Source organism: Ixodes scapularis, unplaced genomic scaffold (assembly GCF_016920785.2).
Source record: "Ixodes scapularis isolate PalLabHiFi unplaced genomic scaffold, ASM1692078v2 PGA_scaffold3__209_contigs__length_174095766, whole genome shotgun sequence".
In the NCBI taxonomy this organism is placed as follows: domain Eukaryota; kingdom Metazoa; phylum Arthropoda; class Arachnida; order Ixodida; family Ixodidae; genus Ixodes; species Ixodes scapularis.
The window spans coordinates 83,240,855-83,267,988 of NW_024609868.1; the positions used below are offsets into that span (position 1 = coordinate 83,240,855).

At 43.7% G+C, this 27,134-nt stretch overlaps 1 protein-coding gene across 1 annotated transcript in view; it reads right to left on the reverse strand.

Moving 5' to 3' along the window:
• Window positions 1-27,134, reverse strand: part of LOC8027049 (protein Skeletor, isoforms B/C) — a 59,221-nt gene that overhangs the window by 2,888 nt on the left and 29,199 nt on the right. The window contains exons 9-12 of the mRNA XM_040499653.2: window positions 26,766-26,904; window positions 21,588-21,698; window positions 6,771-6,953; window positions 4,833-5,026 (exon numbers count right to left, since the gene is read on the reverse strand). Of these exons, the coding sequence (XP_040355587.2) occupies window positions 4,833-5,026; window positions 6,771-6,953; window positions 21,588-21,698; window positions 26,766-26,904 (627 nt within the window). The remainder of the gene's footprint in view (window positions 1-4,832; window positions 5,027-6,770; window positions 6,954-21,587; window positions 21,699-26,765; window positions 26,905-27,134) is intronic.

Below are 27,134 nucleotides of genomic sequence, written 5' to 3' on the forward strand. Positions count from 1 at the left end.
AGGATTATGGCGAATTCCCTTCCCGCAATCGGTTCAGTCAGGGAAGGGAAAACGTACAAAGGTGATGAGCGTCGTGACGATGCACTTCTGCCGCTGCTCCATTTGGCTTAATGGAGTAGTATAGCGCCTGCTGGCGAACAAGTGAAACGAAGTAGAAGTGCCTTGGTAACACTTAAAACTAACATTTGACGATACCTTTATTCGCTGTTTCTACCTATTTATGCTTAGGATTTCATGTTTTCAAAGAGTCTTGTTCGTCAAATTATAAAAAAGTGCTTTTCTAAGCTTTTTTTTCTAAAATATTTGTGTTTTTGGAGTTGATTTTTCATCAGATTCTCAAGTTGCTCTTTTTTTTTAATTTTAATATATTTTCAATTTTGTTTTCAGAATTCCGAATAAAAATGAAGCCTGGACACAAACATACCCTAGATTCGTCGGAACTCACCCGTATCGCGTGATATTTCTGCATTTGGCATTGGTGCTTTGAAATTGGCAATATCAACTAAGCCAAGATAAATACTTTGGTAAGAGTCGATACTCTGAAACCGTCGATACTTCGAAATAATTACTTCCGGACGTGGTCGCTGTAGGTGTGGAAGCTTCAGCTGCCCTCTCCTCTATTGAGATATACAGGTTCATACACATCGCTGTTACAAAACACTACCCCTCCTTCCTCTAAGAAGCACACAAATAGTATGGTCCAAACTAGAAACCTGAACGATGGCTTTTGTCGTGACCCAGACGTACTATGACACATTGCCCTCAAAGAACCTCGACCAGCTGAAACGTAAAACCGATTTCGTCTCAGGACCACTAACCCTGTATTCTTATAAAGTTTATTTGTAAAATGCCACCTTTTTTTCTTTTTTTTTTCTACCGTCGTGTTATATAAATTTGAAGTTTTTTAGAAAAGAAAACTATCTATGATGTTTTTCATTCTTAGATTTCCGCCTGCATTCCATGTGTAGCATATAGTTGTCTTTATTGTTTAAATAAATCATCAAAACATTAAAAATACAGTTTCTTACTCAAGCTTTTTTTTTCAAAATAGCTTTTGCACTAGCTTTTTTGTACCAGCCATGACTGTTGCCTCTGTTTGGCCACGTTTTGACCAGCCTCTTAGTAGAGGCAAGCACGATCGCAAATACCAATAAAATTGTGGGCCCAATACCGGGTGTCCGAAGTAGCGGCCAGGCTCTTTAAGTCGACCGCAAAATTCGGTTTCTCAACCTTTCGCGCTACGATTTTGTGCAACGTTGCCCACAAATTGTGTTTTTTTTTTTCTTCTAAAAAATTTGCAAAGAGCGAATTTATCTAAGAAAAAAGTAAAGAAAGAAAAGGGCTTAACTCCTATACACCAACTCAACTCTCCTACGTCACACCGCGGTGGTGGCGCGTCGGTCGCACTTCCGGTCTGGGGTGGTGGGCAGAAGTCGCGGTGCGAGACATGCATTCTCGCGTTCTTTTGGGAGAAACCAGACAAAAAACCTGCCTTTTTGTCGAAATGCTGCGACGGGGCTGTACCAAGAGGGTCTAGAAAGGTTTGAAGATCAGTTTTCATGTGTTTCTGCCCCCTCCGTTCGTCCGAGAACGTGGATAGTGGCCGTGAAAAGGTCAAACCAGACGCTGTCGAACTACGATTGCTTGTGCGGGCAACAATTTGTGGTCGCCAGATGTATTTGTTTTGTTCCAACATGAACGAGACAAAACCGCCAAGGTGTCCGACCACCCGCGGGTTCAGTGCGTCTTCAAATTCACACGGCCGCCTGATTGTCTGCTCTTTCGAACTTGTCTGCTTTTTGTCGTCTGCTCGTTCAAACAAAAGCGGCCCGTAGACCAAACTTTGACCCGGTGATTGCAATAAGCTGTTCTCGCAGGCCTCAAAAGACTTAAGTTGGCTCGGTGTAAACAGTAGATACAAGACATTGATCATAGGTACCAATGGAAATCACCGACTTGTTAGGCTTGGTCTGTTCCCGCTTCCGATTTTCAGCATCGACGTCGATCATCGCTGCTACCTTCTACACTTTTGCAACACGAGCGACGTTGCGACCGAAAAGAGCAAGAAGAATATTCATCATGGCTTTGGCGTCCATTCTGCGGCGTTCATACGAATGAATCGCCGCACTTCAAATTATTTACGCAATGTTTAGCGGTGTAACGAACCTTGATAATTTCGCTCAGGCGATTAAAGTGGTAAGACATATGGGGACGTAAAATCGACAATTCTAACGCGAAAAAGAGTATGCAGACTCACACAGACGCCGACAGCGTGACATTCCAATGGTTTGTTGACGCGGGACGCGGTGCCTCCTGCCCGCACTCCATTGCGCATCTGTTTGAACTGTCGTCTGCTCTTTCAAACTTGTCTTCTTTTTGTCGTCAGCTCGTTCAAACGACAGCGGCTCGTAAACCAAACGTTGACCCGGTAATTGCGATAAGAAGTAAGTGCAGGCCTCAAAACACTTTTGAAGGTTGGTTGGGGTAAGTAGGCTAAGTGTAAACAGTAGATACAAGATGTTGATCATTGCAGTGGCCGTCACCGATTTGTAATGCCCGATTCTACTTGCGGTTTTCAGTATCGACGTCCACCATCTCAGCTACGGTCCACACTTTTGCAGCCCGAGCGACTTCGCGACTGAAAATAGCGAGATAAATCTCATCGTGGGAGTCAGGCTTTAGCGCCCATTCTGCGTAGTCCACGTGAAATGAATCGCCGCACGTCACATTATTCACGCAAAATTTCGCGGTGTAACGAGCCTCGTTAATTTTGCTGAAGCCGCTCAAGTAGTTAAACATTGTTAAGAGGATGTAGAGTCAACAATTCGAACGCGAAAAAGTGCACGGGGACTCACACCGACGCCGACAACAACGCAATTAAATGGTTTGTTTATGGGCGACGGCGAGCTTTTTGCCCACCGTCCACGGCGCATGCGCGGCGCCGGTGGCGTCCGCTAGGGGCGCTCCGGTTTGTTTGCAAACATGAGTTGGTGTATAGAAAAGGCAGCGAAGCCACCGGTCTTCAAACCATAGGGCGCCCTATTGTTAGAAGACCGGTGGCTTCACTGCGTTTACATAGGAGTTAAACCTCTTTCTTTCTTTACTTTTTTCTCAGATAAATTCGCTATTTGCAAATTTTACAAAAAAAAATAATCATCTGTGGGCAACGCTGCACAAAATCGTAGCACGATAGATTAAGAAACCGATTTTCGCGGTCGATTTAAGGAGCCTGGCCGCGATTTGGGACACCCGGTATAAACAAAATAGCAGTTGGTATAGGTTTGAAAACAAACAGATCGGAGAGCATTAGTTGTATACCTTGTTTTACAAGCGCGAAATACTAAATTGCTTATCGAGACAGTACGCGACCATTTATTTAACATAATCAATAAAAGAACAGCTCCCTTACTTGGAGCTTCATACCTTGCAAAACCTTTAAAAAACGTCCTGAAAATTGTTGATCTTCGGTATCTTATTTCGCTGGGACCAAATCACTTAAAAATATCGTTTGTCTCTTCAGCGCGAAGCTATGTTTTATTGCCTAATTCACTAAAAGAATAAGAATACAGAACTTCAATAATGCGCCAGTGCGTCATTGTGTGTCGTTTGTTACCTTCTGCAAAAGCCCAGTTAGTTGCCTTTATTATCTGAATTAGCACACATTTTTTGCATACAGACACGGTCTTGATGTTTATACATGAAAGAACAAACCCAGTTGGTGCTAAAATTATTATTTTAAATAAATTTACGTACCAACTTCCAGCGTACTCCTGCTAGACTCAAAGCACACGCGTAGCAAATTCTTTACCGCTTCCCGTCAACCTCATAGTATTAAAATGTTTAGTCACTAAGCCTAATGTTCGGAATTTATTCTCGTTTCTAAGTGTCTATATTCTTTTCTCCTTTTCTCCCACGGTAGTTACCCTTATGGAGAATCAGGTAACACCCGTCAAACGGGTACTTTAAGAAAAGAAAAAAATCGGCGAATCTGCTTGCGAGCTTGCGCCTATCGGCGTGCGTGGCTCGCCAATATCTTGAAGGAGGTTGTAATCTTTGAAGCCTTTAAAGTATTCGTCTGACAATAATATAAAACACAAAATCAGAAGTAAACTGTTGCCTGCCCACCGGAAGAAAAAGGCTCGAGGTACACCTAAGTACTTCTTGTAAGTTCTGAATGCAAAAGCATGCATGACTTTCTTCCGCTCCCTGATTTCTTTTCGCCGCTTTGACCTTGGACGCTTCGTGTTACCGTGCAGCGCGGGACAAACAGCGCCGTAGGGTGGCGCTGTGTGTCGCGGCCAATGGGAGCCGCGTTCCTTGAAACTATGACGCATACCAGCCAATGAGACCGAAGCCGAAATCCATCAGATTTCGGCTTTACTTCGCTCCTTCGGGAGCGAGGAAACTAGGTGCCGTTTGGCTCGGCTTCTCGCATGGCTTCGAAGCTGAGAGCCACCAAATCTCGGCTTTACTTGGAGAAAGGAGTTTAGGTGCCGTTTGGCGCGGCTTCAAAGGTGATGACGTCGGATCACTCCATGGGACCCAGTTAATGCTTTCGCATTAAAAAAGAACTCGATAGCGCTCTTCTTATTATAGTCTGTAGCTGGTTAAGGATTGCAGAACTTGCGCCTCCCACAAGACCGTTCACCGTTTTCGCTTTAGGATTGTAAACACTAGGGGGGGGGGGGGGGGAGGAAGGGAGGGAGGGAGGAGAAAACCACCGGTCCTGGATAGTAAAGAGTCCATGGGAAGGGATTTCTCTTATCTTCTACTCATACAGAAGGTTATGAAACAGCTCACGAAAGAAGGCGAAAGAGAAAGAGACTAGCTACCTTCTTCTCTTCGTCGGTTAGCCGAGCGTAGCCCCCGATGGGACTGTCCGTGATGTACAAGGGATGGTAGTAGCGGGCATTGTGCGGGTTGTTGCCGCCTTCCACACGAAACGTGTACGTCCGGCCCCGCTGGACGTGCAGTTCGGGTACCAGGATGCCGTTGATGTACCAGCACTCTCCGGGGGTCGGGTAGCCTGAAATATAAAAGCACGCCGCAATTTTAAAAAAAGTATTTGATGAAGAGCGCGCAGGTCAATTTGATGTTTGGGCATGGTTGTCTACAATACTTTCACTCTCAGGTGGCACAGAAATGGTATTGTGTTTTTCAAACTGTCTTTAATAATTTACCAATCAGCGATATTTATTTAAATAGACTTGTTGCACAGCACCGATAATATGTTGCATGTCTTGCGTGTATAATATGTGTATTAGATGAGAGAGATTGTCTTGAACCTCTAACAATTGTGAAGTTTGTAGGTAAAACTACTTAATTTACAAATGTTTCTTTATGTGGGTTTTTCATATGTTATATGATTTGATATGAGTTTTATGGGTCCCTGATGTCTTGTTTTGTTTTTCTTGGGTACGTCGCTCAGTGAAATTTTTACAGCAAGCCTCAGACGTCAAAGGAGCGGAGCAAGCGGCTGTCAAAAAACCATGCCATGTACAGGTGCGTAAACAAGTGCTACAAAAAAAAGTCGCATACCCTAGACTCTGGTAATGCAAGCACCTCTCGAAGACGGGACTGACGGTGCTGCATCCCTACCTCATGTTATCCTTTAAATCACAGACTGCATGTTTTCTGCGACGAAGTTAGGATAACCTCACTACTACTGAAAGGGATTTGGCAAAGTGGTTCGAGACCTCCAACTGATAAGAAAAAGGGTAGTGAACAGGTCCAAGAATGCAGACGGGCAAAATATTATTAATATCTTAAAGCGGGTGCACGCAGTTTTTTTTTTTTTTTTTTTCTTTTAAACGCAAAGAAGCACTTATCTTTAAATAGCTTGCTTGATAACTATACTCATCACCCGCGCCAAATGATTGGGCTCTTACTTACAGCAGTGCGTACTTTTTAGTTTCACAAACATCTTTGCTTTAAAAAGTAAATTCACCTACATATTTAGAAAAGAAATATCTTAAAATTTTCATTTCAAAATATTTAGCTTATTTTTCTGAGATCCTTCATTCAAATTATTCCGATCAAGTGTACGCTACAAATAATAATGTAGGATTGCATAATATAAACTTTCCCGTTGGACATGTTAAATGAGGATTTTAACAACATCACGTTTTAAACTTGTAAATTTTTGGTGTCCACGAACTTATATTTTTTTACGTTTTAGGGATATAAACAATATGTGTAATGAGTTGAGTTTATTGTAAAACAAAAAAAGGGATAAGATCAATGAGCGATCTTTGCCTCTCAGTAAAGAAGGCAGTTGTCTTGCCTTAGCTTGCCTAGCTTGACTTAGTTTATGGAGAGGTGAATGGAAATATTTAACTCTGTCTATTTTAGACATTCTGTTATAAATCAAAGTTATATGTTCGTATACTCGATGCACACAGGCGTTTTCAACCCACAATCACGATTAACTGAGCTGCCTGAGAAAATTAATAAACGAGCTTTAGATTTTTACCGGTCTAGTAACGCGTAAGCTAATAGCTGCCAAAAAAAAATCAGATTGCGGAGGCCGTACCTATATTACGCTCCAATCGCACAGGTACTCATTACCGTATTCAACTCATTCGCAGCCCCGAGACGATCCAAGGTCGCGCACCTCATAAGAGACATGACCGATCATCATCGCTCACTGTTCCATCGCCTGTCCAGTGCGGCTGACCCAACTGCGGTTCAGAATACCTTAGCGGGTTATCGCACTAAAAAGACGATATTGTGAGCCGCGTCAATTGCACCGATGAAACGCAGACGCTTGCCTGTGATGCCCGCGTAGCCTTTCCAACCTCCAGAGGGTCCTATCCTGGCGATGAAGTTGTCCACGGATTTGTCTTTAATGCGGAAGGGCCCCCAGGGACTGGGACGTTCTTTCTTCTGACCAGTGCTGAACCCGAAGCAGTTGTCTGCGGCGTCCTTGCGGCCGAAGTTGATCTTCACCGTTCCTGGGTAAAGCAAATTCTAGCGGTTAGTGAATTAAGAATACATTCATACAACCAGAGGCGTACCAACTTGTTTTTGAGTGGGGAGAAAACCAAATCTCCCCCTCCCTTCCCCCCGCCCCCCCCCCCCCCCTCTTCCGGGTCGGTATCCCTTGGTCGCCGTCGGCCAGTGTTTGCCCTGCCCGGTGGCGGCTGTTTCAGGGGGGGGGGGGGGGGGGGGGGGGGGGGGGACATATGCTTTGCTTCCCACTCTGAGAACTGGGGCAGCAAGCGCCCCCCTTCCCCCCCCCCCCCCCCCCCCCCCCCGGGTTGGTACGCCCATGCATACGACAATGTCCACATCAGCCTCTTTGCTGATATGCATTGGTGTAGCGGTAACCGGGGTGTATCAGTTATTTTTCGGAAATGACGGCGAATATTGATAGTCAAGTGGACAAAGTAGTATACTCACGCTGACGAACCATTGAACAGAATCACTTTATATCTCACTTTTTTTGTTAGCAAAGCATAATTTTGTCAAGTAAATTTAACTACTAGTATACCAAACTCGAGGAATGTCCACTCACAGAAAAAAAGGGTATATTCTTACACCCCTTGTCCCATAGAGACACCCCAAACCTTGATTTCGACGTACTGTGCACTGACGTGCCACAGACGGCCCCAACTTTTGCGAGGGTCTTGAGAACGGTGATATATATTTCATTAAACAGGTGAAGTATGTATCGAAGACTATAGGAAAAAAACACTGAGGTTTTGCAGTAGGGCCAAGAAAACCCCGATTATTTTGTTTATAGTCAGTAACACGTACGTTAGCTACTTTAATAAGTTATACCACTCGTCTATAATGCCGCTCGTAAAAGTTGGCACCGTCGGTTCAACATCAGTGCGCTGTATAGTCGAACTGAAGTTTTGGGGTGTCGTATCCGGGACAAGGGGTGTAAGAATATACCCTTATTTATTTATTTTTTTCCTAAGAGTGTACTTTGAAGTCGGGAGTTCTACTTTCTTTGTACCAGACAAAGACACTTTTAAGTAAAATACAAGTACATACTCGAATAATGTACTTTAATTAGAGTACAAGTTTTCTAGCCCTATTAGAAGTAGTGCTTTAAGTACAATATGCTTAAAGTACTTCCCAACACTGGAATACTTGTATGCAATATTATGCCGGTAAATTAAACAAGGATGTTTGAAATCAGACCAAACATCAGTTGCTTATCGTCGGTGTGTCACAAAAAAATCAACGGTTTTCTTGTTGCATTTTTATGATTAATACTTACAATGAGCTCACCTGTAACAAAGGCACAGAGTACTAGCGAGTGCCTACAAATTTTTAGCGTTTCAGGAAAATCTCAGTTACGTGGGGCCTACATAGAAAACAACCATTAACAGATTGCAGGTGCACGTAGATGCGTACGCTAACTGATAGCGCGGCAGAAGCAAAGAATGATTTAGAGTTCGTATAGTGTTGTCTTTCCAGCTTACGTAATGCAAGCGTTACTCTCTCAACCCGGGTTCAACTGAATGACATGCATAAAACCTGATTAAAACATTCCCTGTTCTCGTTTTATTATCACTCCGATATCTCTGTTTTGACCGAGATTAGATGTTTCGGGCCTCGAGTTCTGATTTCTGATCTTTCTGATAAAATAACCTATTCTATGCACAAAACATTCATAGGGTCTCTTATGTTATCCCTAAGACAACTTCAAGCCGAAAGCCCAAGCGATGATGTAAGCGTGATAGCGAACGTCCGAAGACAGCGCGCTCTCTGACGACGCACCTTTGGCGCCGTTTCAGTGGTACCTTTCGTTTTGATACCTTCCGTGTCGCCGACGTGTTTTCGCTCAAGGTGTTTGAAGGTCGACTAAACGATGAGACATGAGACATATGACGCTTTCGCCTTAATAAGTTCCGGGGCGTCATCTTGAAGCGCTCACGTGGATCGACAAGTTATCTTTTTCCGCAACTCTGTATCTCGTACGCCAATCCACAACTCGATGTCGCAACCTCCACTCAGTTGACCTTTGTCCACCGCGCGATCAAAAAACTAGAACCTTCTCTATAGGTCATTGAGGGCGGATAGCCAGTTGTGTGAGCTTAAGCAAATTAATTGGATTGTTACTTGGGACAATATCTACGGATATTGTTTAACTACAAGATGCATTATGAATGCAAAAGGCGGAGCGGGGGGGGGGGGGGGGGGGGGGGGGGCTAAACACAAGATTGTTTTGTGTTTGTCCACTCCTCTTGGGTTTTATAAATGTTTACAGATATGCCGTAATTGTTATTTTCGAGTTGCATTTTTGTAATTGGCAATCGTCTATATTTATTGGAGAAGTGCGAAGAAAAAGAGAAAATACAGAAAAATATTCTAATTGCGAAACCGTGAAGTATTATCATCATGAGTACAATGTTTCCTAACTTTTATACAATGCTACGGGAACAAATAAAATAAAAAAAAACACTCCCCGTCGGGGAATCGAACCCCGGTCTCCCGCGTGACAGGCGGGGATACAGACCACTATACTAACGAGGAAGACATAGGGTGTGCAGTACGAGTGGCAGAATAAAATGAGTATGTTATAAAATGGGGTGCACTGCCTGGTAGTCGATAGACTGATGTATAAACTGTATGTTCTCGGAATAATGTATAACAAACCTGCGCGGACTATCTGTTATTTCTTTATGGCGCAGTATTGTGCGTTTTCCAAATATCTCCTTTGCAGACATAAGAGCAAAATGCAGGGCAAGGTGTTTCTTTACTAAGGTCCTCATTCTCCAGATGCGTTGTCAATGTGAACGCACAATTCAAGTCACTCAAACATTACAAGACTTAATTTTAAGAAGTATAATGTTAGATTGTGTGTCAAGTTATATGCAATGTATCAAGCTTGCACAGAAATTTGAATAAACATTTAATGGTTATACTTGGTGATTGTAGATCAAACGATTTCGAGCTAAAACATGGCAAATATTACAAGCCTTTATTTTTACACTAAGAAGTTTAATTTTCTTTACAGATGCTGTAAAATTGTATATCAACATTCACTAAAAAAAAAGCACCCGCACGTCCCGAACTTGAAACTTCTGCACAAAAATGAATGAGTGAGAGGTGAAGTCTAACGCCTGGATGTGTGGATGTTCCTTTTAAAATTATTTGCTCGCATTCAGGCTTTTAGCCACGTCTCCGCTGATAAAAATCCAAATGCAATTTTGCAAGGTTGATAGCGTCTAGGAATATTTAGTGACAGGACGACGTTTAGCGAAATCCAAAATTGATATTCTTTTAATACTTAATTTGCTTTGGCATATCTTAAAGCTCTTTCTGAGTTGTATGGCTTTGTTTTATACATGCAATGGCATTGTTCTTATGCTTGTTTAGTCAATTGTCCGCTATTTCTTTTTTTTTTTTTTTTTTGCTTTTTGCATATTTTCTGTAGCCCGACTTCGGCTATGTGCTCTTTGTGGACACACGAAAACTTAAAACTATTTTACAGCGCGTTTCGCCGTGGCCTTCACGGCGCACTGCAGTTCTAGAGCGCAGCTCTTAGGTGCCTGTTTCCGGGTTTCGCGGCGTCAGCGTAACCGCGTTAAATTTAGCGGGAAAATTGACGTCGCGTGACCTTAACACAAATTCAGTTTCTCCGCTAAATTTGGCGGGAAAAATGACGTCACATGACCTGGTTTCACGTCACCTATGAACAAAGTCAGCCTCTCCGCTAGATTTAGCGGAAAAATTGACGTCACGTGTGGAGCAGGAGGAGGGGAAGCTACGGAGGAGGAGGTGGGGAAAGGGGGGGAGGAAGAAAGGATGAGTAGGGGAGAGGATGAGTAGAGGAGAAGAGTAGGGGCTAGGAGAAAGAGGGGGAGGAGTAGGGGCGAGGAGGAGGATGGTAGGAGGGGGAGGAAACGAGGAAGGACGAGGAGCAGAAAACGAGAGAAGGAGCGGAGGATTAGAGGGTATGGAAGAGCAGGAGCGGCATACCCTCTTGTCCGTACCTTCTCTTCCTTCTCCTCCTCAAGAGCTGCACTCTAATTTCGTGTTACAGAGATTTGTAAACGTCTTAATTTTTTGTAATGCTGAATGGCTAAAGTGCTTATTGCCGAATATAAATTTAAATATTTAAAGCATACCTTCTTAAACTGGGTGATCAAGGGCCTATACTAGAGCACTGCACGGGCCCGGGCCAGCCCGAAAGCCCGAGCTCGCCCTCGGGCCGGGCTCGGGCTTGAAAAAAAATTATTTCAAGCCGCGCCGGCCCGGGCCGGCCTGGGCCGGGCCTGGGCCGTGCCTGGGCCGTGCCTGGGCAGTCATGTGCCGTAAATTCTAAATTGTTGAGAACAAAAAGTTTCCTCATTCATATTTTAGGTTCATTGAAATAAACAAGGCGAAGTGCAAAGTCCCTACAGCGCCGTTCACAATAAAAAAAAACAGGCGTCTTGCACTTAGAAAGCCTCCAAGCGGATAAAAGAAAACGTATGGACTTTACCAGCATAGTGGGAGAGTGCGGGCAAGAAAATGAGGGCACTCCGGTCACAGGGTAAAACGCGATTGTATTTTTCCTCCGCTTTTCAAAATAAAAAAGAAGAAAAAACGTGACCGTGACTTTGTACTTTCTGCTTGTACTATATGCCATCAAAGACAAGCTAGCGTACCCTAGATATTTTTCGTTGTTTACGCAGCCTTTTGAAGATGCGCCAGCGCGGTTGTGATTGTCTCCACTTTTCTTCTAGAATCTTTCCGTGTTCGAACCGACCAATAGAATCGACCTCCGTCCTGCCCGTGTTACCAACCGTCCAATAAGAAATAGACGCTTGACGAGTCCATCTTTCCTGAGGAACTTTTCTTGTATTGTCATTTATTTTCTATACTGCCACTTTCTGTCCCGGTGGCAGCAATGGAAGGTGATGCGCCAATATCGACAATCGGCGAGCTTAGCACTGTAGCAACTAGCGATAGATGGCGCCACGTCTCCCAGCGGTGCCGCGTTTTGAACACGAGCGCGGAGCGCGCGCAATAAAAGATCATTCGTTCGAATCTCCATGCTGGCTGATGCGTAATGCTTCCTACATGGTGGCAGCGATTTAAGCCAAATTAGTTCCTAACGGTTCAAAGAAACGAAACAACGCTGGACAGTAGGCCCGGAGAAGGTGGCGACCGCGAAGAACGCCAAAGTGAGCGAACGGCGACCACCATGACAAGCCTACTACCGCCGCCGAAACCGCTAGACATGGCAAGCGAACCCTGGAACGCATGGAAGAAGTGGCTAATGGAATTCGAGCTGTTTGCGGTAGCAACGCATCTGATGGACCAACCTGACAAAGTGCAAGCAGCAACACTTCTCGTCTGCATCGGAGAAGAAGGTAGGCGAATTTACACTACCTTCACATTCGATAACGAGGAAGATAGAGAGAAACTCGAGGTCCTGAAGAATAAGTTCGCGGCGCACATGAAGCCAGCGATCAACCTCACGTACCACGAATTCATCTTTGGGAAAAGAGACCAAAAGGAAGGTGAGAAGTTTGATGAGTGGTTGACGGAACTGAGGGTGCTTGTACGCAACTGCGAGTACGGTGACGTCGAAGAACGTATGCTAAGAAGCCGAATAATACTCGGAACTAAAGACCGACAGTTGCAGCAGAAACTGATTAACGACAATCCTACCTTTGACAAAGTCCTGGAGATATGCCGAACAAGGGAACGAACTGAAGAACAGTTCAACGAAATCCACGGAAAGGACGAGCGACACGAGTACCCACTGACAGTAAAGGTGCTTAGAAGATCAGACCAAGTCACGTGCCACCGTTGCGGCTTTGTTCATCGCGCGAGCACGTGCCCAGCTACTGGAAAACAGTGCCTTAGTTGTGGCGAGCTAGGCCACTTTGCAAAATGCTGCAAGAGCGAGACCCACACACCAGACAGCCGTCACCGACGCCAGTCGAAAAAGGGAAGAAAATTTGATCCCAAAGTACGACAAGTAGAGCGCGAGGATACGGACGACAGCGATGAAGATTATCTGCTGTGCCATTTAACCGTAGATAAGATAGAGAAAGAAGACCGATGGAGCGAGACAGTCACAATAGAAAAAGATAGCGTACGCTGCAAGCTCGACACCGGGGCTAATTGCTCAGTCATCCCAGAAAGACTGATCCGTCTAATATCAAACAAAAAAGTCCGGAAGTGCGATACCACACTATCATCATTTTTTGGCCACAAGAAAAAAGCATGTGGAAGAACAAAACTGACAGTGTCGAATGGAGCCAGAGCTGTCCAGGAGGAGTTCTTTGTGGTCAAGGAAGAGGTACCGGTGACGTTGAGAGGAGAACTGAGTGAAAAACTTGGAATGTTCAAGCGTCTGGCTTCTGTGTCAAGAGAACACGAAGACACAAATGCAGCAGATACAAATCTTTGTGACCCTGCCGGACCATACGCAGACGTTTTCAGCGGACTGGGAAAGGTCAAGGGATTTGTGTACAACATGAAGGTGAAGCCAGGTTCACAAGGCGTCGTTCGCCCAGCCAGGAAGGTGCCTGTGGCACTGCAAGAAAAGGTCAAGTGCGAACTTCAAAGAATGGAGAACCAGGGAGTTCTGACAAAAGTAAAAGAACCGACAGAATGGGCCAGTTTCATGGTAGTTGTCGCAAAGAAGGACAAAGTGCGCATCTGCATGGACCCAGTTGACTTGAATCGAGCCCTGAGAAGAGAACACTACCCGATGACGACAGTGGACGACATTGCCGTTCGAATCGCGGGAGCGAAAGTGTTCTCTGCGCTAGACGCATCCTCGGGATTCTGGCAGATCGAACTTGATGAAGAGAGTTCAAAGTTGTGCACCATGAGTACTCCGTATGGAAGGTACAGGTTTAAGAGAATGCCCTTCGGAATAAGCACAGCACCTGAAGTTTTTCAGCGTGTCATGAACGAAGTACTAGATGGACTCACCGGAACAGCAGTCGTGATGGACGACATATTGGTGTGGGGAAAGACTCGCCAGGAACATGACGAGAATCTGCGACACTTGCTCCAACGCTGCCGTGAAGTGAATCTGCGACTTAACCCAAAGAAGATCCAATTCGCGAAGACAGAAGTCCGCTACCTCGGACAAGTGCTGACTGGAGATGGAGTTGCTGTTGACCAAGAGAGAATCAAAGCCATACTGGAGGTCAATGAACCAAGAGATCGCAAGGAACTTCGAACATTTCTCGGAATGATCACCTACTTGTCGAGCTTCATACCACGACTTTCCGAGCGTGCGGCACCACTACGAGAACTGCTGAAAAAAGAGATTGCATGGGTATGGACGGTAGATCAACAAAGAAGTTTCGAAGACTTGCGAGACGCTTTGACGAAGGCACCAGTGCTGGCTTACTACACTGCAGAAAAGCCGATTACGCTGTCAGTCGACGCAAGCCAATACGGAGTAGGGGCCGTTATCACCCAAGACGGAAGACCAATAGCGTACTCATCGAGATCTTTGACAGCCGCACAAATGAAATATGCGCAGATCGAGAAAGAGATGCTGGCCATTGTTCATGGTTGCAGCAAGTTCCACCATTACATATTCGGCCAACCAAACGTAACAGTAGAATCCGACCACAGGCCGTTACAGGCTATTTTCATGAAACCGTCGCATCAGTGCCCGATGAGACTGCAGCGGATGAAGATGGCTCTCCAAAGATACTCATTGGAAGTAAAATTCATACCTGGAAAAGACTTGCAGTTAGCGGACGCACTGTCACGGTTTCCCACGAAGGAAACAATGCAAGAAGAAGAAGAGAAATTTCAAGTCAACTCACTGGAGCACATATCTGTCACACAAGATCGGCTAAATGAAATAAGAGACGCAACTGCAGCCGATGTCCAGATGCGTCTACTGCGCGAGTATGCACAGACGTCATGGCCCGAGCAGAAAGAGCAAGTTCCTCAACTCGGAAGGCCATTCTGGTCCTACAGAGAGGAGATCCACGAGGAAGACGGCCTTGTGCTGCGGTCAAACAAGATAATAATTGCAACGGCCATCAGATCCAAGATTCTCAACTTACTCCACACGGCACACGCGGGCAAAGACAAAATGAAGAGTAGAGCCCGAGAAATTTTGTTCTCGCCCGGAATCAACGCTGACATTGACCGCGAACATGACAAATGCAGCAAATGCGAGAAGTACAAATCAAGAAACGCCAAGATGCCACTCTTCAGCCACGCACTGCCAACGCTTCCTTGGCAGTTGGTCGGGACCGATTTCTTCACTCATGAAGGAAAAGACTACATAATCCTGGTGGATTTTTACTCATTTTATTTTGAGGTAGAAGAAATGAAAAGTACCACAGCTTCCAAAGTCAAAGAGTTCTGCCTTAAGGTATTCGCAACACATGGACTGCCGTTGAAACTTATAAGCGACAATGGCCCACCATTTGGCAGCCAGGAGTTCAAGCAGTTCTTGGAAAACCTGAAGATAGAACAAGTTACATCAAGCCCTTACCACGCTCGATCAAATGGCATGGCTGAACGAGCCGTGAGACAGGCCAAACAACTCTTGCGAAAGAGTGCCAACACTGAAGAGTTTTACCGCTCCCTCCTTGAGTGGCGCAACGGTCCACGAGACGATGTCCTCCAATCGCCAGTACAGAGACTGATGAGCCGACACACAAGAACACTGTTACCTGCGCGATCGGAACATTACCTGCCGGCTGTTGTGCCACCCAAGGCTGTCACACGTCGTCTCACAGAAATAAGGCGGCAACAAAAGGCGAACTACGATAGAAGCTCAAGAACACTGCCAGACATTGACACGGGTTCTACAGTCACCGCCTACAACACCCTGCGGCGCACATGGTCACCTGCCATAGTCGTGGGACATCCAGTGCCGAGGTCCTACGACATTTTAACCCCAGGGGGTCGGGTCCAACGAAGAACCCGTGAACACTTACGAACGGCGACGGATTCTCGACGAGAGCTGACCTCCACGGGGAAAGACACAGCCTGCACGGAACAGAGTCCCAGTGACTTTAACCAGGGTCAGCCTCACCCGGGAGCGCGGCCGCGAAGAGGAACAAGGAAAAGAAGGCCACCACAACGATACCAATCATGTTGATGGCAGTGTTGCCAGATGGTCCCAACAAAAAACCGCCAAACGGCTGGGAGGTATAGCCCAAATATAGCCAAAGCCATAAAATAAATATAGCCCAAAATAGCCAAGACTAAAAACAACGATTTTTAAGCCTTTTATTGACAATTTTTCATACGCGCAAAAAACAACACGTTAAATTCCCTTTTTCAACCCTCAGATGCGCCACTTTTTGTGTACATTAGGTCCCCTGATATATATATATATATATATATATATATATATATATATATATATATATATATATATATATATATATATATATATATATAAAAAGCTTCAGAAGGATGAAAATTTGTAAAACAATTACCCATCCTTCGTAGGTTTTCAGAAATAGAAAACATACAATGACAGCTGTATTGTGAAGCCCGGGAGATATAATCATACAGTAAAAGAACAGAATGTAGAAGCAGAACAGTCAGAACTGGGAGTTTTAAACTAGCACCCCCCATATCTAAGGTTCTTACCAATAACCCTCCCGTCTATTTTTCTTTGTATAGAATATGAGCGTCCCCCGTTCCGGTTCAAGCTATTTTTTATTGTGTTTCTTTTCTTAAAGTTGGCGATGCCTAAGAATTTTCGCAATGGGCACCAAAGCTGCGTTTGGAGAGTTCAGTCTACGTCCAGGTAGAAGACGCGCTACCGGACCTGTAAAAACAGTGCAATTTATTTGTTTGATTTGCTGCACTGCGCTGTGGGGAGACCGCTTGAACTCTGCTAGCACTGCTTCTCTGCGCATTGTGAAAACCCCGAAGTTTGTAGAAGTTTAAAGCCATTCTCCTTCCTCTCTCTCCTCTCGACTAGCCAAAAGAGAAACAATTTTTTTTACGAAACTGACTAGAAGTTCGAAAATTAACTAGTCGAACCTCAAAGTTCCACGTCGAACCTGAGGTTCGACAAGAGTTCGCCGCACCCTTAGAAATAGCCCAAAAATAGCCACATAGCCAAAGGCGAAATTTTGACGCCAACTAGAAGAAGATGTAGCCCAATTTGGCTATATATAGCCCAATCTGGCAACACTGGTTGATGGTGACGCTCTACGCTGACTTTTCCAGAGAAAAGAGATGTAGTAACTAGCGATAGATGGCGCCACGTCTCCCAGCGGTGCCGCGTTTTGAACACGAGCGCGGAGCGCGCGCAATAAAAGATCATTCGTTCGAATCTCCATGCTGGCTGATGCGTAATGCTTCCTACAAGCACCACCTGCGCTCTACAAACCTGCTGAGAAAACAAACTTTAAGAGCTCTGTATGGGGAAAATTTCTCACAGCTGTGGACTCCAGGACGTTGGTGCCCAAAGGACATGTTCAGTGTCGTTCGTTCAAAGACCGGAATGTCTCATCTCAGTCGTCAGAAGTGCAAGGTTTCATCGAACAGCGAAAGCATTATTTTTTTTTTTTTTTTTATCACCTCAATGCTCTGAATTTTCCGTGCCCGCGGACGTAAAAGAGAAAGTGACAACCGCGTGCGCGAAAGGTATCCATGCTAAAATCCGCTTGCTCTCAGTTCGAGGCGATAGAAGCTCTACTGGAGTTAAGGAAAGATCCAGTGATGGAAAGCGTGAACAAGACAACACTCAACGAGTGAATCGAGTTCCTGCAACCCTCCAAAGATGCTAGTGACGCGCTCGAAAAGGAAAAACGTTCAACACTTTCTCTGGTTGTGCTTTACGCTTCCGCGTTGAGGAACCATCTTGAACATGCTCCGGTGTCTGCAGTAGAGGTAGTGGAAATCGAGAAGATCAAGGCCCATGTTCGTCATTTCCTGGACACGAAGCTAAAAATGTATCTCCTCCACAAGACTGTCACATTTCTCTGGCCTCAGTTCCGCCAACTCCGCATATTGCCCGAGGACGAGCGCCTTGAAGTCTACGCGCACGTCAGAGAGCTACTTGCCAGTGCCACTGAAGCAATGAGCCAAGATGAAGATAAGACTGACGAAGATGTTCGAGATCCCGCCTTCAAAAGAAGTTGCCTGGGTTTTCTCGAGACTTTTATGACGTGGAGGATGATAAGGTAGCCACCGATGAATTGAAGGAGAAGTACGGCAAGAAGCACAACTCGTGCTCAGGAGTTTTTGAGCTTTGCGACTTTTAGAGAGCGCACGAGAAGAATTTCCCGAAACTGTTCTTTTTCTATCCAAACGCATCTTGTGCATCCCCGAGTGCTAGCAGCGAAGAAAATCTTAGCGCGGCAGACTACGTCATGCAAGCAAGGCGTACCTGCCTGAAGAAAAAGTTAATGGACCATTTATTGTTTCTCCGCAAAAACATGTAGGGAGGAAAGTTCTCTGTGAAACTAATTAAATAGAACAACAAAAAGTGCAATATCTGTTCCAGAAATTCCTAATTATAAAAAGTCCCTTCTTGTGTCTCATGAATTCTCGGTGTGCCGTAAGTTCAAAGACTGTCGCAAATGATGTGCATATTTCGCCCATATTCTCGAAAATACATCTTCTAAGTCGGCATATTTCTGGTGTCAAGAAAATCTCGGTCCCAGATTTCCGGCTCGGGCCGGGCTCGGGTTCACATAATAAAATTTTACTGGGCTCTCGCCGGGCCCGGGCCGTGTTTCTACCGGGCCAGGTCGAGCCGGGCCTAGAAATTCAAAATTTTGTCGGGCTCGGGCCGGGCCCGGGCCATGCCTTACCAGAGCCGGGCCCGGGCCGTGCCTTACCAGGGCCGGGTCGGGCCGGGCCTAGAAATTCCGGCCCGTGCAGTGCGTTTACCTCAAAGTGACTCTTGAACCTCGAACTTGCTTTGATCAACCCTACTAGAGCAGAGCGATTTTTTTAACGTGATCCTATCTTAAGCATGTTTGAATCACCGAATCGATGCACGATTATTAGTTAAACACTGCCGTCGTGCTTCCGAGTGTGTGTAGCATTGTTAAAAATATCTATAAAGACTGCTTTATTGCAAGACTTTCAAGAGGCGCTCTCTGGCCCCCATTTAAAGTGGCTAAAATGTTCTCTAAATCCAAAAGCTTGTGAAACCCTGCTCTAGAGAAATAACGCAAGCCAGAGTGGTTCTGTCGTCATGACTGTGGTTAGTTCTGTGTATGGCGCCCACTTGAGGCTGTGTTTTTAGCGGTTCTCGGAAAAATCCTGGGAAGCGCATGGTATCGATCACCAAAAGCATCCACTAAACTTGTATACTATTTTGCACCATGTGCAAACATCTTTCCTTGGGACAATGTTACCTTGTAAACTTGTAATGTGTTGTAACGCAAACCTTCTTGCTGCCTAACAGCACACATATAGAGCTCTGCAGAATTCTGCCCAAGTTTAACCCATGACACAAATCATTACACAATTCTATATGATGCGCTTCCAAAAAAAAGGCTTTTTACGGTGTGAGTGGCTGATATTGTGTGCAAACTTTGCCTGCATGGCTGTACGATGTAATATAAAGACAATAAAGAACAAAAATGAACAATCAAAATTTTAACATTTCGATATTTATTGTTCTAGAAAGAGCATCCGACATGCGGATTAGTAAATTTTCTTCGATTAAACACAGTAACATGTCATCTTAACGACTACGTACGTCGAGGGGCTTACTATGAAAATGCAACAATCAAGTTATCGGATTAAACAGCAAGCGAAACACGTTTTTTTCTCATGCGCTGTTTTAGTATAGTTGTCAGAAGGAAAAACCTGTCTTCCTCGTTAGTATAGTGGTCAGTATCCCCGCCTGTCACGCGGGAGACCGGGGTTCGATTCCCCGACGGGGAGAATTTTTTTCTTTTTTCTATTTTTGGCACTATTTTTGCACCACTGCAAAAATTCTGCAATCTAATATTATCTGCGATTTTCTTTTTCACAAAATTTTTTTATGGATTTTTTTATGTTTGATTTGAACCGATAACGAAATGTTACTACAAAAATAAGTACAAATTAAGATTAAATAAAATCATATAGAGTCAGCTCAGTTGGTAGAGTCTCCACGAGTCGTCTAGGGGGCACTAGTGCCGCTCCAATTCAGGCTCAAGTTAATTTATTCTTGCGTAACTACCTATATATATTATGTGGTTGGACATGAGCATGAGGACCATGCTGGAGATTATGCAGTTAATCGGGGCGAGAAATGTTTTCTGAAAATAGAACGATTGGGGTTCTCTCCAGTTTGTGTAGACCCAAAACTGCCCCTTTTGCTACTTAAAATTAAGACGCTCCGCAAGCGGAACAAATTGGGCGAAATTGACGAGGATCAAGCAAAAACGCAGGATGTTGCACTAACTTGTATAAAAATAAAGGGCTAGCTGTGCCAGCTGCTTCCAAAAGAGGGCCAGGTGACGACGATGCTGTATAAACTGCGAGGAAGGTTACGCTAAAGGATATTGAAGCAATAAAGGGGTAGCAAAGGTTTAGTACTCTTTTTGTTTTAAATTACTAGAACTCCCACCGGCACAAAACACTCATAGGCTGGTATTAACTATTTTTAAATGTGAAATCGTCACCACCGTGATTAGGTAAGAAAAACGTAAATGTCTTTTCTAGCAATTGTTATTAGTTATTAGAGCATGAAATTATTTTCAACACTAACCCCAACCCCAAAATTTTGTCCGTTCGTCCGTCCGTGCATTTCCCACTAAATTTAGCGGAAAAACTGGTGTCACGTGACCAATACGGGAATTAAGTTTCCCCGCTAAATTTAGCGGAAAATTTGATGTCACGGGACCTACAGAACAGTTCAGTTTCCCCACTAAAATTCAGCGGAAAAATTGACGTCACATGACGTATGCACCTCTAAATTTGGCGGAAAAATTGATGTCACTTAACGTCACGTCACGGGAACTATACACTAATGCAGTTTCCTTGCTATATTTAGCGGAAAAAGTAGCGCCCTGTGATCCTACATCACGTGACCTTTACCTTATACATATATATATATATATATATATATATATATATATATATATATATATATATATATATATGTTGATGCTATGTGAGCTACACTATACAAGACTGAATACTGTAAACGACTAAATTTTCGCGAATCGCGTCCCGCGAGCTGCTCGCGGGACGCAATTCGTGAAAATTAGAACCCGCGAATAATTTAAAATTTTCAGCTTTGGCCCGATTCGCGAAAATTTGAGACCGCGAAAATTCTGTCCTTTACAGTATAGCCTTCTGAAAAAGTTAAAATTATCACTTCTTACATTCTTCATTTCATCACTATAGAACTTTGAAGGTAAAATCAGTCGCCAATTTTCTCTAGCAAATTTTGTAGTTGGGTGAGTCTGTGCATGTCACAAGAAAAAGTAAAACAGCGCGAACGGACATAAAGGCAAGTAAAAAAAATGTAAATAAAACAGCACCAAGAGGGAGAGGGTATGTGAAAGAGGATGGTGGCATAGTTGGTGAAAAGAAGGGAGCTGAATTTGGTCTCCTGGTGTTTCGTCTAGATTCCTGAAGTTGAAAAACCTTCAAATGTAATTCGGGGCTTATGAAGCTTTAAAAAAAAGAAAAGAAGCATTCTTAATTTGTGTGCCGGGAAAGTTTACCTTTCGGGTATGTATGGTGAAACGTTGGCTCCTTGAATTCGTTGTATCTCCCGATTGCCCAAACGAGATATGTGTCGCCGTCAGCGTTAAAGGCCTGGTCACCGTCGTCGTCTGAAAAAGCAACAAAAATATGAACATCAGATTTAATTGATGTGCATTGACGGGGTAAATGCATGCCCTAAATCAGCGGTGACCAAACCACTGCTCTTCGAGGGCCCAAGCGCGCTTCGCGGCTCCCTAGGGAACCTATACCTACTTCCCCCCCTCTGTCCCAGCTAGATCAAAACGGTAGCAAAAGAAAGAAGGGAAGTTCGTGTTTCGTCAAGTTGGTGCCATCATACACACTCCGTGCCTCTCCTCCTCCCCTCCTCCTCCCGTCCTTGTCCCCTCTTCCTCTGCTCCTTGCCCTCCCCTCCTTTCCTCCTCTTTCTCCTCTCCCCTATTCCTACTCCTGCCAACCACATTTTGGCTGGCACTGTGACACATCACGTAGATCTGACGCTTGTTGAATTTAAATTTCAAGTGACAAGCGCCAAGTGAAAATATTTTGATTTTTGTTTTAGAGCGCAGCTCTTAGGTGCCCGTTTCCGGCTCGAGCGGCGTCGCCGTCGGCGTAACCGCGCGCGTTGCATGATGGGACGTTTTCCCGCTAAAGTTACTGAGGAAATTTCCCCGCTAAATTTAGCGGGGAAATTGACGTCTCGTTACTTCAACACCTAATTCAGTTTCCCAGCTAAACTTAGCGGGGAAAATGATGCCACGACTTCGTGTCACGTCACATATGAACAAATTCAGCGGCAGGAGGAGAGGAGGAGGAGTAAGCGGGGAAGGGGATGGGAGGGCATATCCTCTCCTCCGTAGCCTCCCTTCCTCCACCTTAAGAGCTGCGCTCTAGTTTCGCATTACAGAGAGTTGTAAACGACTTTAATTTTTTGTTTAAAAATACTGTAGACCCTGCCGGGGGGTTCCAAGAAGGAGGGTACATAATCAATAAAACAAAAAAACGCTATTCATATACCTGTATAAAAACTGAAAATAGAAAATAAAACAGACACCAATATACGCAAAAGCGTAGAAATTGCCAACGTGGCAAAATAACCTTCGACTTAAAAAATAGAAATACAGATTAAGGGTTGGCATTACATGTACCACGCACGAAACCGGAAAAATAATGTTATGATACATAGCGCATTTAGAAAGTAGATAACACCGCACAAGGGAATCTTATGGCACGAAAATACATTTCAGAAAGGTGTCGTCATCTTGAAAAGCTGCTGAAGTAATCCATTCTAATAGTTCATCATGTTGGGAAAAAATAATACTTTTATGCATCAGCTCTCGCTAAAAGAGGCTCGACAGATTTTGAGTGTGTGTCGTGATTGCTGTGTTTGGGACTTTTGGATAGCGGATGGTTTCAAGGCTAATTTATGGAAATAGAGCGAATAAAAAACTTCAACTATCTTTCTGCGCACGTGGCGAGGCTGAAGGCCTGCTAGGTTCAGCATAGCTGCAACTGAGTTTCGTCTACTGTATGTTATGTTCATAAATCAAACTTATAGCGGCTGATTTTTTTTTCTAATTTAGCAATATCAGCCTTCAGGTGTGGGTCCCGTATCTTACAACTGCACTTGAGGGTAGACGAAACGACGTTTTTGTAGTCCAGGAGCTTGACTTCTCTTGGAATATTGTCGAGCCTTTGCCTAAGCAAGCCCAATATTTTATGGACCGCTGAAAACATTATATTTATATGTTTTGTATATTTCAGGTTACCTGTGAAAGTTAACCCTAAGTATTTGCACTCCGGAACTTCATTAATTGAGTTAGTTCCTATGCTATCTGTAAACTCTAGATCTCCCTTTTTATTCGTTATCCTAAGATACTCAGTCTTATCGTAGTTAATCAGCAAGTCCCAGATATCACACTATCCAGCTACTTCATTTAACCTGCAGTTAACGGTTACCTGACCTTCTACATTTAAAACCTCCGAAAAAATAGCACCATAATCCGTGATCAATCGCAGCGAAACATTTGGGCCAACGTGGTAAGATGCATGGGTCATTAATATAAAGAATGAAAAGCAGTGGCCCAAGAACGGATCCTTGAGGCACAGCTGATTTAACTTCCAGAAAAAGGAAGTAAGCTTTGTTTACATCAACAAACTGCCTGCGGCTTTTCAGGTAGGCCCTACCCCCCCTGATCATCATGGAGTGAATTCCAACTTCTTTTAACATAAGAAGAAGTTTGTTATGTGGTAGTTAATCGAAGACCTTAGAGTAATCGAAGAATATAGCATCGATTTGGCCAGATTTGTCGGTTGCCCTTGCAAAATCACGTATTATAGTTGTCAATTGGTTTTATGTGGCAAAACCCCGCTTAAAGCCGTGCTGTGCATCGGAAAGTTTATTGTTCATATCCAGATACTCAGTTATATAGTTTGAAATCACGTGTTCCATAAGGTTACATGACAAACAAGTTAAAGATATTGGACGATAGTTGCAGAGTAATGATGAATGGGCCTTTTTACAAAAACCGGAACAACACGCGCCGAGCGCCATTCATGGGGGACAGCCTTACTTGAAAATGACGTGTTGAAGATAAGAGTTAAGACGTTTCCAACCATTTCGACATATCGCTTAAGACAATTATTGGGAATTCCATCAGGACCACACCACTTTTCGGCGTTAATGTTAAGTAACACAGCAAACACCCCTTCATATGTAATTTCGAAATCTAACTCATCTTCCCTTTCATCTTCAAAAACAGATGGGTCAGTTTCCCTTACATCGGAAATACGCTCTGAATAGACACGTCTGACAGGTCAGTCATTTTTCTACTGCTGGTGACTACAGAATCATTGTGACGAATCTGCTTGATTTCACTTTTTTTTCTTTGAAACTACCAAAATTTCTTAGGGCATTTTTTAATAACTCCTGAAGGAATGTTACAAAAATAATTGCTCCTAGCCGCTTTTAGCTTATGTTTTACCAAAGCACTAAGCTGAGAGATTACACTTGTATTACGTGCCGTCGACGTCCTTTAAAATTTAATTTTTCTTTTAAATTAATTATTTCTCGCGTCGTCCAACGGTTCTGGCATCGACACGTTTCCGTTTTTCAGAGACAAAATTCTGCAAACAATATTCACAATGACCTTTCAACTTATTCCACAACCCCTTCACATCAATATTGTTGAATGACTCTAAAGCTGTATCTAGATAATCAAAAATGCAAACGTCGTGCGCCTCATTGTATTTCTTGACGTACAAGTGCCTAGCCCGTTGGGAAAATGACTTTTTTTTTTTTAGACAACAAGAAACATATACCAATTTATGGTTTTTGAGATACCTTCTTTAAGATAAAGAGAAGGAGCATAAAGGTCAGTATTAACAAAAAACAAATACTATTTCTTGTAGGTTGCTCTAGTATTTGGGTAAGATTGAAAGCAAGCATCATATCTAGCACAATCCCTAAGCTTTGCACGTTTGTACGACCGTTACTCTGATTCACCCAATCAGTTTCTGGAACGTTGAAATCACCTGCAATAATTATTTTATTACAGTTATGTGTGCTTATATAGTCGTATAATCTGTTTAAGAACTCCGGCTAAGCTTTCGGTGGTCGATATACTCCGATAATCAGCAAGGCGTTTCCCCATACATTTATATTGCAACATACGCTTTCATGATCCTCTGTTTGCTCTAGTGGAACACGTAAAATATTTCTTTTAATCAACAAGGCGACACCACCTACTCGGTATGGTCGGTCCCTTCTGAATACTGTATGCGAAGGGGGAAACACATCGTCATCTGATATATCATTCTTTCACCATGTCTCTGTAATAAGAGCTAAATTCGGGTCATACGTTCACAATGACGACTCTAGTTGTTCTCTTTTGCTTGCCACTCTTTGCGCGTTGACACAAATAATTCTAAGTTCGTTTTCGGGACGTTGACGTTATTCATTTTTGTCGCTTTGTCGTTCAGTCATTTCGTGTGGTGGTCTTCAAGTTTGAAACACAGCCCGTGAGTCTGTGCCTTCATCCCAAACGCAGACAGTATTATTAATATAAAGCTTATCATTCCCAGCCTAGCCCTTTTATCCATAGTAGCCCTGGGAAGTAGCGACTTCGTTGTACTGTCCGTTTTTTTTTTTTTTCTTCTACGTTACAGGATTAGTATGGATGTTATTCACCAGCTCGCCTGCGTTTTTTACGTTTCTTCACTAGCCCTTTCATTTGGTTCTTCATTGCAAGTTCTAACTTAAGTGCACAATTTCTTGTGCCTAGATAATGTGCTTGCCGAAAAATCATTTGATACCGACAACCTTTATGTTTTAGCTTGAAGCAGCCATTGAAGATGCCAATTTTTTTTTTGTTTTGTTTTTTTCATTATAATTGATCACCCGTAAGGTATAAGGTCTAACTTTGCCCTCCTGGGGCCTTCCTAGTCGATGTCTTCGCTCCAGGGATGTGATGGTTACACCAAGTTTTTCTGGGAGAATTTCATTTATGACTGCCTTTTCAAGTTCCCTTTTTGTTTTATTGGTTTTCTCTGGTAAGCCGAAAACTATTAGGTTATTTCGGCGGGAGTAATTTTCAAATTTGTTAAACATAATTGTTGCTCTTCTCATGCAACGTTTTTTCCAGGGTTTTAACAGTTGTATCTCGCACTGTGAGCTTGCTACTATTTTCTTTTGTTAATTTTAGAACTTCATTTAATTGCGACAGTTTACTGCTTATCTCATTGAGATGACTGTCCCGCTGCTCGGCTTTGTCTTTTATTTGCTTTAATTGGTCCAGAACTGACTGGAGCATTTCTTTGAACTCGGAGCCCGGGTTAGACTTCATGTCATCTGCAAGTAATAGATATAGGACCATCCAACACTCATTGTTTCGAAGCACTTATAATTCTAATATACCTTTTGTAGTATTTTTTTACTTTAAACACTATGTTTGTTTTTCTTTTAACATTCCTAAAACCTGACTACTGTCAGTTAAGCTGGCATAACCTCAAATAAATGCCGCTGCTACCGCATTAGCAACATGTTCAACTTACATTTGCTTTTGCAGCAGTAGTTATGTATCCAGTAAATTGATTTTAAGGTCCCAGTCATTGCGTAATTGCTTTCGCTCTGTCAGCTCCTATACCGGTCTCATGTAATAGGTAGTGGCAAATTATACCAGGGTTCAGCAGCGTTCTCCTGAAGATAAAGCTGGTGAGTCCTTCCTTGCGGGCGAAGGTGAGTATCTGGTAGCTCTCCTTGCCCTCCACTTTGAGGTCCGGACAAACCCCTCGGTAGCGGCCCAAGACGTTTGTGCACTGAAACGTGCAAGATAAGTTGTTCAATTGGAACAAATTCAGAACAAACGCACGGCTGAAGCTTTCTGAGGCAGTTGCTGGCTTGTAAGGCTAAATAATAAGAAAGGAAGACGAGCTTCCATCCACATATAGCACCAAGTAATCTTCCTCGTTTTTATTTTTTGTATTTTTTTTAGCATGTTTGATTTTATTGTTGAGAATTTACGAGACTTTATCCCTCTAAGGCAATC